Source organism: Leptinotarsa decemlineata, unplaced genomic scaffold, assembly GCF_025532065.1.
Source record: "Leptinotarsa decemlineata unplaced genomic scaffold, Ldec_3_MD MMD2_P_RNA_scaffold_5, whole genome shotgun sequence".
NCBI classification, from domain to species: domain Eukaryota; kingdom Metazoa; phylum Arthropoda; class Insecta; order Coleoptera; family Chrysomelidae; genus Leptinotarsa; species Leptinotarsa decemlineata.
This window is the reverse complement of record NW_027412532.1, coordinates 4,681,288-4,693,717: the sequence shown is the minus strand read 5'-3', so window position 1 is coordinate 4,693,717 and position 12,430 is coordinate 4,681,288. Positions and strand designations below refer to the sequence as shown.

The following is a 12,430-nucleotide window of genomic DNA, read 5'->3' as shown; positions in this document are numbered from 1 at the left end:
AAGAGATGTGGGAATCTTTCAAAAAAAGGAAAGAAGTAATCAATTTGAAAATAAGTAACTCTATACATGGATGTGTAGATAATGCAAAGCAGTAACTTTCAGACACAAACTGGAAGAAAGTCCTCCTGGAACAGCTACTTCCATATAGGTACTTACGGCGAAACATCGATGTATATCAGTGAGGATGACAGTGTTCCATGTAAGTGCAATTTGTTACCATTCATTTAATGTAGAACTCATGTGAATGATATCTGATTTTATTCCATAACGAATGTTTGGAATACAAACTGAGTAGAGAAAAGTATCTTCTGTATAATTCAGTGTTCATATAAGAGTATTTGTTTCGAAAGAATTTTGTTTCTTTCGTTTAATTTAATGTTTATATGAAAGTAGCTGTTTCAGGAGGATTTTCTTCCTGTTTGTACCTGGTTACTTTTTGTGATGTGTGATATACACATCCACGTATAGAGTTACTTATTTTCAAATTGATCACTTACTTCCTTTTTTTTTGTAAGATTCCCACATCTCTTTTTTTGTATCTAGATGCAGTAGTAGAAAGCCAAAAACTTTCTTTCCCACAAATTATTTTACATTAAATATTGAATATATTTTATCCAGACCATATTGGTCAGTTTGGATACAAAATATCAAATGAATGAGTGAATGCATGAACACGTTTGTTACCGAAAAACTGTACAAAAAACATGGCTCATGCTGATGCATGCGCACAAAAAGTGTTTTGATAATGCACGTGTATTCTTTGTTGCCCCAACTGTAGTAAGTCAGCAAAATAACCCCTCAGAAACACGCCACTGCCCCGCCAATTCTTTCGCAGCCAAAGACGTTCAATAATAGCTCGCAATAAAAATGTGTTCCAATAATCATCACAATGAAATTTAATAATAGAAAATTGAGTTAGTGCAGCCTACTGAGTAAAAATAAAAGTGATATAATAGCACTATTAGCACGCTGTGAACTTCGCTGACCGATCCTCATGCGCAATGGCGAACCATAAAGAACATCGCGCGCCAACTTAACCATGTGTTCACTTTTGAAAAGTTCGTCGGGCGACTGGCTTCTCCGCTCGCTCTCAGTACAGCTTCTTTGGTCCAGTGCGATCGGTAAATAGTGCGATGACATTTTAAATAAGTTCGCGGACGACTAGATAAAATCTTGAACATGGGTGGGCTGCAGTACACCCCGAAACTGTTGAGTTTTTCAGCTCTTGTGATATGCTTCGTAGTGTTGAACTCTTACCAAATATCCGCCGATTCTAAGGTATGTGCAATTCTACACTCCAGACGGTTTTTGATGAGCCAACATAAACTGGTCATTGCTTTTGAACGGGACAGTAAATAACCTACTATTGGGAATGTGCGTTCTCTATATTTTTCCATTTGTTTCACAGATTATATAGAAAGTAAACAAAACTGTCAATGCTTGCTTGAATCAACACCCGTTTTTTCTTCCGATTTTATAAGACAACTGCTAACAATGGTGTTGATTATTGAATCAAGCAGCGACTTTGTTTGCACTCCCTTTCAAATGAACGGTTTGAAAACTGCTTCAATTCAAACGAACAGATAAGCACGTGACATTTTCGAGGTTACTATTTCATTGCATTGCTGTATACACCTACCTTCCTATTGTGTGAAGTGAACTATGAATTTTGTGTCGGCCTGTCCTTGGATTTGCGAGACTTGAACTGACATATTGGTTATGTTCCAGACGGAAAATTTGAAATGTAAATTTTTTCGATTTAACATTTTTCGTTGATTTTTTGGACGGCAATGTGGGAAGTCTTGTGGTTTGTAAGATTTGGCAAAGGCGCGAAATAAATTGAATAATCCAGTGTTCAGTGACCGGCGCTTTCGCAATATTCATGGTTCAGGCAAGATGCATACGTGTTTGGGAAGGAAATGATGTCGGTTGTCTGCTATTTTTGAACTGGTTCTTCGTCAGCTTTGGTACCTTCATTTTTACGTTTTCTTTCCTTTACTTTATTTCAAATATGATTGGAATTTTTGAACTTCAACCTATGTTGTAAATATATAGTGAACAGAAGTTTTATTGTTGTATGTATATTTATATAATAAAAAGATTATTTATGCCAATGCAACAATTTTCACAGCTTTTTACAGCTTCCCACAGCGATACTCTAAATCTGGCTAACCAATTAAAAATCGGCGCTAATGAAACGCGCTGTCAACATCCATACTTCTGACAGGTAATTATAATTTTCGAAATTCAATTATTTTGAGATACTTCACAAGGAATTTTGAGATATTTTGAATAATAACTGAGTTTTTGACTCTATATTATCGTTTTCTTTCTTCTAGAAATAATCTAAACACCTGTCCCTCGTATTTGGCATACGAGGCTCAACAGAACAGAATGCGTGCAACTGATGAATTTAAAAATTTTTATTTCAAGACAAAATTCTACTACGTTCGATGTTGGCATTTTACCAAATTATCATACACTCAAGTTATTCACTCATCGGAATTTAAAAAAATTATAGATTCGTACTTATTTCAAACTATTGAACTTGCAGCACTTAGGATATAACCTTTATTAAAATTTCCCCAACTCGTTTCCATAAACTTTGAAATCAGAATTTCAATTTCCTTTAGGTAAAAAAACTTCTAAATTCCACTTCACCTGATAGTTCTGTTCAAGGGCGTCGCCAGCTTATGACTAAGTGGGGGGCAATGGGTCAATATTATGGAGAATAAAAAAAAAAGTCTAGTATGGTCGAAAGTATGAAGCGTTACATTTTGGAAGTCTTTGCCTCGATGACGATTGTATTAAGAACGGTTCTGATATCAATGTATAAAACTTCACAAGCCCTCGACAGCACAATAACTAAATCAAACTTTTGAACACAGAAATAATTATTTATTTTAACAAACATAATATTTAATTTAAACATAACTTGCGGGGATATTTTGAAAAACTTGAAACCACTTCATTATTGAAATTATTTAGGTTTTTATTTATTATATAGCTCTGTTAACACTCATCATGACCAGACCATTAAGGCGATCTTCTGCCATGGTGCTTCTTAGCCATGTTTTTCGTCTTCTGAGGCTGCTAAAGGATCGCTCTACTGTACAGGTCGTGCAGTAGAGCGATCAGAATTTTCAATGCTTTTTCCGTTCCGGGAAAGAAGGAATTTGTTTCTTTTAGGACATCAACAACTGTAAGATTTGTTAGATTAAGCCTATCGTGCCACAATTGCTGCCAAAGTTCGATTCCATTCTTTATGTTCAGTAAATCATAAAACTGAGCAATAGATTCACTAGTTTGTTCCAGATTTTCAGTTATCATCTTTTGCATCTGCGTCGGGTGTAACTTAGATAATGTGAATGATTTCGTTCTTCTATGACGTTGTTTCCCCGTAATATGCGGCATTGATGTAATGTCTTCCTCCATTCCGACTTTCTCCGCAACAGAAGTAGCTTCCTTTATGATTTCGTCTACCACTTTTTCCGAATTTTCACGATGGTTTTTGATTAAAACTAAAACACTTTTAACGTGTTCCGAGGCTTTGACCACGTCCAAAGCTACAGATTGGAGTACTTTGACAACGGGTTCCATCAAAGCCGAGTCAAAGCCGAGTATTCGACTACCAACATAATTCCGAGAATGGAAAAAATTCTGGAAGTAGCCGCATGCAGTTGGGAGACAGTTTTCCGAGTTTGCTTATTTCCTTCCTGAGACAATGTTTGTGAGGCTTCCACAATTTTTGGAAGATACAAATTATACAATACTAACGTGTCGTAGAAAGGCTGTCGTAGAAAGAAATGCAATGCACACCACACACACCATACCAACCTCCTACCTACATATTTTTACACTGTTTAATGGCAAATCTGATACAGTCGTGATGATAATAGCGGCGATTTTAAAAACGGATGTCAAAATCTCAATGCTATTCAGAATATTTCAATTCTTTCTACAATATACATCAAACCTTGTGAATTTATTCACGTTTTGTCATGCGATGCAGAATTTATTATTAGGTAAGGAAGTCAATTGCTCACACTGTGGTCGCTTTGCGGCTAGCTACGTTGGATCTCCAGTGGGGGGCAACTGCCCCCCGTTGGCGACGCCCTTGATTCTGTTTCTTAAAGAGTAATCCAATAATTTTGAAGATTACCAAAAAATGTTTTTATGAAAATTGTTATATTTCCTAGTTCACGCCATAATCCTGCTTTCTCAAGCAGGAATGTCAAAATAAATGTATACGAATAGAACAAACATATTTGATTTTATCATTCAATATAGTTTTTATTTTGTTTTTGACCTCAAAATACGCCTCAGTTTCATATTTTTGTGGTCTGAGAACAGGAAAAAGTCGCTGGGGGCCAAATCTGGAGAATATAGTGGATTCGGAAGCAATTCGAAGCCCAATTCATGAAATTTTGCCATCGTTTTCATTGGTTTATGTCACGTTGCGTTGTCCTGATGAAACTGCACTTTTTTTTTTAGATTTCGTCCTTCAAACGCTCCAATAAAGCTATGTAGTTGTCGATATTGATGGTGATAGTCTCAGTTATCGCGACCAAATTCACTTTGAGGTCATCTAAAATTATTTTGTAGGCTTTTTTGATGTTTCCGCCGATGAGAGCCTCTTTAGGCCGTTCTTGGTGCTCATTTTACCTCGTTTAAAATTAGGAAACTACTGTAATAGTCGATATTGATAATGATAGCCTCAGCTATCGCGACCAAATTCACTTGAGGTCATCTAAAATTATTTTGTAGTCTTTTTTGATGTTTCCGCCGATGACAGCCTTTTTGGGGCGTTCTTGGTGCTCATTTTACCTCGTTTAAACTCAGAAAACTACTGTAATAGTCGATATTGATAATGATAGCCTCAGCTATCGCGACCAAATTCACTTTGAGGTCATCTAAAATTATTTTGTAGGCTTTTCTGATGTTTCCGCCGATGACAGTCTCTTTAGGGCGTTCTTGGTGCTCATTTCACCTCGTTTAAACTCAGGAAACTACTGTAATAGTCGATATTGATAATGATAGCCTCAGCTATCGCGACCAAATTCACTTTGAGGTCATCTAAAATTATTTTGTAGGCTTTTTTGATGTTTCCGCCGATGACAGCCTTTTTGGGGCGTTCTTGGTGCTCATTTTACCTCGTTTAAACTCAGAAAACTACTGTAATAGTCGATATTGATAATGATAGCCTCAGCTATCGCGACCAAATTCACTTTGAGGTCATCTAAAATTATTTTGTAGGCTTTTCTGATGTTTCCGCCGATGACAGTCTCTTTAGGGCGTTCTTGGTGCTCATTTCACCTCGTTTAAACTCAGGAAACTACTGTAATAGTCGATATTGATAATGATAGCCTCAGCTATCGCGACCAAATTCACTTGAGGTCATCTAAAATTATTTTGTAGGCTTTTTTGATGTTTCCGCCGATGACAGCCTTTTTGGGGCGTTCTTGGTGCTCATTTTACCTCGTTTAAACTCAGGAAACTACTGTAATAGTCGATATTGATAATGATAGCCAAATTCACTTTGAGGTCATCTAAAATTATTTTGTTGGCTTTTTTGATGTTTCCGCCGATGACAGCCTCTTTGGGGCGTTCTTGGTGCTCATTTTACCTCGTTCAAACTTAGGAAACTACTGTAATAGTCAATATTGATAATGATAGCCTCAGCTATCGCGACCAAATTCACTTTGAGGTCATCTAAAATCATTTTGTAGGCTTTTTTGATGTTTCCGCCGATGACAGCCTCTTTGGGGTGTTCTTGGTGCTCATTTTACCTCGTTTAAACTTAGGAAACTACTGTAATAGTCGATATTGATAATGATAGCCTCAGCTATCGCGACCAAATTCACTTTGAGGTCATCTAAAATTATTTTGTAGGCTTTTTTGATGTTTCCGCCGATGACAGCCTCTTTGGGGAGTTCTTGGTGCTCATTTTACTTCGTTTGAACTGAGGAAACTACTTTTCGATGGTTGATTCTCCTGATACATAGTCAGAATCATGTTTATCAAGCCATGACTTGACTTCAACAGTATTTTTTCCACCAATAACGATGCTCTTTCAACACACGAAAATCCCAATTTCATCCGAACGTACAAAAGTTACTTAACATTGAATGTTCTATCCCACAAACTAATAGGGTTAGGGTTAACTGATTATCATATGGATTTGGTACTAGTAGCGCCATATGCGTGCTAGCCTACGAAATATTCAGATGAATTCAAATAGAAGACCAGAACAGGCTAAAGAGTAGTCAGGGAATATTCATTCCATACCACCCATCTAAATTGCTTTTTCATTTGTTGCAACAAATGACCCGTAACGTAACTGCCAATATGTTACGATACGTAACATCTGTAACTCAGAATACGTTATGTTACGGCCAGTGGAAACGAAGTACTGCTGCTTTTTATCCGTACCACTTTGAGACGCTAACCCGTGCGGTTCCTATCTGTTTGAGGACCCGTAACGTAACCGCGAACATGTTACGTTACGGGTCATTTGTAACCAGTGAAAATGTATTACTGGTACTTCTTATCCGTACCACTTTGACACGCTAATCCGTGAGGTTCGTATCCGTAACGTAACCAGGAACACTGTACGTGACGTTACACCGATTGAAGATGACGTTCTGTTCCATTCAGTACAAGTAATTCTGAATGTGATGAAACCACATCGTGATTTTAATTCGATTTTCATCGTTTATAAATATGTAATCGAAACCCAATCTGTGTCCTACTTTCGAATATACTATTTACAATTCTGTTTGGATGTGAGTTGATAAAAGTTTTCGGTGATTTATTATGATGTGTTATTATCAGTATTGATATTGGAAGTCAATGATATGATAAAAAAACGTATATATGAAAAACCGTAATTAGATCATTTATCGATGTTTCTCTGAAATGACAGTCATGAAAAATCCAAAAATATCACAATTTGTAGATGTTCTTTTGGATAAATTTTGTTACTGTATCTTGATTACATTGTTTATGACATATAACAGGAATTTTCTTATGATGATCAATTAATTCATAACCTTCATGATTACTTCATTGTGAAATTTTTACTGAACAGTTTACATACTTATTACAAATTATTGGAAAAAATATGTAGTTTTAATTTTTTTATGGGAACTGCCTAAATATAAGACCTTTTTATTTTTTCCTTTGACTTAAAATAATTTTTGATGGTAGAATAAAACAGTAACTGTATAATGTGTACAATGGATCAATATTTTTTTTGTCTGTCGTTAAGTTATATCATCAATTCTCATTATATTTCCGTGCCGATATTAATGGAACTCCTAGCACTATATACCAACTTTATTATTGTCACAGTTGTTCTGAAATATTAAACGAACTCTGTTGATTGAGTTTCTCAATACGTTGTGGTCTTCTTTCTCAAAAACTATTTCTGTTGTCTTTTTTGAATTGTTCTACCCGTTTGACCAACATCAAGTTGGAGATACAAATCATGGGTTTACGTATCCAGGTGTATGCAATACGGAACTCTTTTTCTTATCGATACTATGCAATATTTTCCGATATATTCATCATATTAAGTGTTTTACAACCATTCTTCTCTCCAGAAAAATTAAATTCATTGCTTGCTTCTGCTTGTATGTTTTTCTGAATTTTTGGATTATATGGTTTTTTACAGGTAATAACTAATATGTTTGTTTGAAGGTGGTTAACGATATTTCGAAGTGCATTTCAGACTTCCATTGTCTGATATGATATAAATTGATTTGAGATCCCTGAAACAATCTGTAAAACATTAAGAAAAAGGGATTAGCTGAAAAGTAAGAGTTATATTAAGTAATGAAACTGAAATTGCAATGAAATAAAATGCAAGCAACAACCAAAAAATCCAAAAAATTGAACGAGATGAAAAATTAAAACAAAAATGGAAAAAAAAATAAAGAAATAAAAATAAAAAAATTGAAAAAAAAAGAATTCAAAGAAGCCGCATATATATTGTCCAACAACGCTTTTAGTCAAGCTAGTGTAGAGGTACGCAATATATGGAAACCTCTAATCAAAAGGAACACAACCAACTCCCGCAAAACGGTCAGCTCTCGCTAAAATCGATGAAACGGAGAGGTGAAAGAGGGGATAGGCGAAAGCACTCGAATGATCTATATTCAGTCCAGTTATCACCAGAAGACGATTGTGGATACTAACAATCGAAACGTCGTGAAGTAACTGGCTTTGGAATCTTTTAATTTTCAATTTTTATTTCTTGTTACTAATTTTTTCAATTTTTCATCTCAATTTTCTTGATTTTTTGGTTGTTGCTTGTACTTTAGTTCATTGTCATTTCAGTTTTTTGCTAAATATAATTGTTATTTGTCAGCTAATCTCTTTTTTTAATTTTTTATATATTCTTTCAGGTATTTCAAATCAATTTATATAATATTACACAATGAAAGTCCGAACTAATTGAGTAGAACTGGCAGATACTTGAAGCAAATCCATATTGAAACCTATTTCTTAATACTGTTTATTGTATGATTTTCCCTATAAACGGTTTCACATAGACAGCGACACGTGTTTCGCTATGCAAACCTTTTATAGTGAAACGGTATTAATACGTTTTTTTTCAAAATAGCTCTATTTGATTTATGTGTAATCCAAAGTACACATGAAAGTAGTTGTTTTGGGAGTATTTTTGGTTTCGTGTACTTCAATGTTTATATGAAAATAGTTGTTTCGAAACGTCTTCTTTCCAGTTTATGTCTGAAAGTTATTTCTTCGCATGATATTGTTTTAAGTCATGCCGTAAAGAAAATAACGCCGGCCGCCACTGGTAGCCATAATCCAATTGTAACGTAGCTAAGAGCGCATGATTATATAATTTTCGCTGCTGTTCTAGATGTAGCGAGAATAATGCTACGGACTTCGATGGAATTCCGGCGGATTTTCTACCGCCTTCGATTACGATATATAAACGCTAGCCACAAGCATATCGACACAGTCAAGTGGGAGTTACAGTGCGGTACGCGAAAATGATCTAGTAAGGCGATAGACATTCGAATAATAGTTGAAGTTTCAGTTGGAATATTTGTTGTATTTAAAGTGAAATAAAGTTGAGTTTGATTACCTACTGTTCAGTGTTGTCAATTATTGGTACACCAACGGGGAAAAACTTAACAATATTCACAAATTTTCCAAACGTTTATTTTGAAATAAATTGCTTCCATCTTTCCTTTGAAATTTTTTTTTTTTACTGAGATGGAGAAGTGGAAAGCCAAAACTTTCCTTTGCTAATAATTAATCTCTCCTTGAAATATCCCTCTTTCAATTCAGTTCTTTCAGGCACAATTGTTTCTGATTTTATACTATGAAGAATTATATGAAATATTGACAAGAAATATGGAATTCAGTAAAGGTTCCACACATGAAAGTCACAGTAAAAAATGCGGAAAAAATTTAAATTTTTCAAAACATACAGAAAAATTTTTTTTTCAAAAAAAGTGTGAATTTAAGAAAAAGTGGTTTATTTGAACGCAGTGATTTTGATGATAAATATCCAGAAAAACATCGAAATTAATATATTTCATATATTGACAGTGAACTACAGAAAGTCTACTTTTGATAAAAGTTAATGAACTTTCTAGCACACAAAATTGTTTCTCAAAAAATACCACTTTGCTTTGAGATTTTCACTAAATAGTTTATAAAAACTGAACAAGTGTTGCGTTTCTGAACTATTTCGTGACAATCTCATTCATTATAAGTAAGTAGTTTTTATATAAGAATTTTTTTTTTGAAAAAACAGTTGAAATGGTTTCCAGAATTTAAAAAATTGAAGCGGCTAAGAAAATTCTTGAAAATTGCTATTTAACGCAATGTCCTTCAAATTACCTCTTGTCAACATCAATACCTAATCTGTATCAAAATTGAAATATCGTTTCTTCATCGCGGAAGAAATAAATACTTGCAAGTAATCATATCGAGTACTTTTTCACATTGTCCAATTAACTCTCTTAAGCGACCTTGAGGCATTACATTCCAAGCAAAAACGATGTTGAGTTAAATGTCCTGACTGAAAAAGTTCTGATAATTTCTTTTCGTAAAATCAATTGGCAACTATTTGACGTCTCGAATTACATAACAGAATAATTCAAACACGAAATATCAATTGAATATGTTATCTTTAAAAGCAGTCCACCAATAAAACGACTTGTTTATAATTCATAAATTATTTTATCTTGTCTCGGACCTTTGATTCCACATAAAACTTAACTGAGCACTGACCCACATCATAGCAAATGGCACAATTATATTTGATTAACTTTTTGAAGCGTTTATTAATTTTGATTGTTTTATACAGTCCATTAGTCATACTTGTAAGGGCTGGTAGAAAATGAAAAGAAAACATGTTCGATTCGTCTGTGATGGATTTGATTGTTTTTTTTTTCTCCAATTGATCTGCGGTTGGCCTAAATGAGACAATGAATCTAAGTACATTTGTGTCTGGTGATATTAAAGCTAGCCATACACTCTTTCAAGTTCATTAATGTATTCCAAGTATTTATTAAAATTAATTTTGATACTATAGTCATAATAATAATAGCTTCAATAATAATAATAGCTTCATCTTCGAACGTACGTAGGTGAAATACAACAGCTTCATGGCTTTAATATTATGAAAGTTTCTGCAATTTCTAACAGTAAAACCATAAGCTCTGAGAGATTCTGAAACTTATCGTGAAATATGTCTACCAAATGTTAATTTATCATCGAATATTACCCCTAAGTCTTTGATCTCATTACATCTCAGCAGATCTGAATCCTGTATTACATACGGGAATGTATAAACCCCTTTTTTTCGACTATAACTCACTACTTTACATTTCCCCACATTGAGTTTCAATTTATTATTGCTACACCAAGCAACAAAAAATTCCAATTGAGATAGAAAATAATTTCAAGTCAGCCGCGAAGCATAACCGCTCACAAGCTAAACTTTCACATAATTCATTACTAATCAATAAAAACAAAAGAGGACCTAGGTTGGAGCCCTGAGGCACACAAGAAGAAGCTATATATGTTCTAGATTTATAACCGTTATGAAAGACGAATTGTTTTCTACATGTCAGATAGGATTGCAACAGCTGACAGGCATTATTCGAAAAACCAAAACTCATCAGTTTATTGAGCAAAATACCATGATCAATTTTATCAAATGCTTTAGAGAAATCCGTGTATATAACATCAACTTGGCCATTGTTATCTAATACCTCGGAAATAAATTGAGTAATAATGAATAAATTTGTAACAGTAGAACGCTTAGTAACAAATCCGTGTCGATGTTGAGATAGTTGCCATTGAACAAAAGCATATATGCGATTATATAAAATAATCTCAAAAATTTTAGAAAACATACATAAAATAGATATGGGTCTGTAATTCTCTAAATATGATTTTTCACCATTTTTGTATACAGGACATACTTTTGTTATGTGATGTGTATGATTACTTTAACAAATAAACATTTAATTCAATAATCAAATAATGTTTAAATTTATTTCAGTTTATGATGTAGATAAACATCATAAACTGATTGATTGATCTACAATTTATATAAGTAACAGATAACAATATGTTTGGATAGAAAAGCAAAAATATTATGACCTCAATTGTCATTAGGATTCAATTCATCAGTTAGAAGTTTCAAAAATAAAATAACTCGTACATATATGAATATGAAAATGTCATACATCATATTCTATTAATAAGAATCAGCTGATCTATGTGATATTGGCTAAAACCTTTGATGTTACAGTTGATGAGCAGTCGTGATTCACAGATTATGTAAATTTTATTGCTGTCACGTCAAATTTATCACGTTCTACTCAACCAAACTGTAAACAGCTATCTCTTGAATTGATAAGAACAGTTTATCTGGCTTGAATATTTAGAAAATGCGTCTATAAATGACACTTTTATAAGAAATCATACTGATAAAAACGTTTATTCTTCAGTTTTGTTCTATAACTTGCTTTTTATTCAAAGATCTCTCAGGAGTATTGAGAACTTTTTTTGGGAGAAATGCTTTTCTACTCCTCTATCAATAAACAAAAATATTTCTCAAATTTTCCAAGATAGCAAGGAAGAAAATAATCACGATCAGAAACTCATTGTTTTTTTCTTTCTTTTTTGAAGTTTCCCACCCTTTTTGTTCAATGATGGAGGAGTAGAAAGACAAAAACCTCGTTTTTTAGAAAAACTAATCTCTTTTGAAGATAATTTCTTTTTAATATGAATGTCATTTTGTTTTAGCCTGGTCATGGCTTTTTTTGATGATCTATTTATCTAGTTTTGCACATTCTAAGCATTACCTGTGAATTGCCTACAATAGTTACGTAGTTGTATATTATAGACTTAATCTGATGCATTTTTTGTTTCA

At 33.7% G+C, this 12,430-nt stretch overlaps 1 protein-coding gene across 24 annotated transcripts in view; it reads left to right on the top strand.

The window, feature by feature from the left end:
- The first annotated feature begins 1,042 nt into the window (after positions 1–1,042).
- Positions 1,043–12,430, top strand: part of LOC111513366 (basement membrane-specific heparan sulfate proteoglycan core protein) — a 471,092-nt gene continuing 459,704 nt past the window's right edge. For 18 of the 24 annotated variants that reach the window (XM_074169282.1, XM_074169281.1, XM_074169280.1 and 15 more), the window contains exon 1: positions 1,043–1,278. In XM_074169282.1, the coding sequence (XP_074025383.1) occupies positions 1,180–1,278 (99 nt within the window). In that variant the 5' untranslated portion in view covers positions 1,043–1,179. The remainder of the gene's footprint in view (positions 1,279–12,430) is intronic. The other 6 variants (XM_074169302.1, XM_074169301.1, XM_074169300.1 and 3 more) reach the window with 1 other exon arrangement.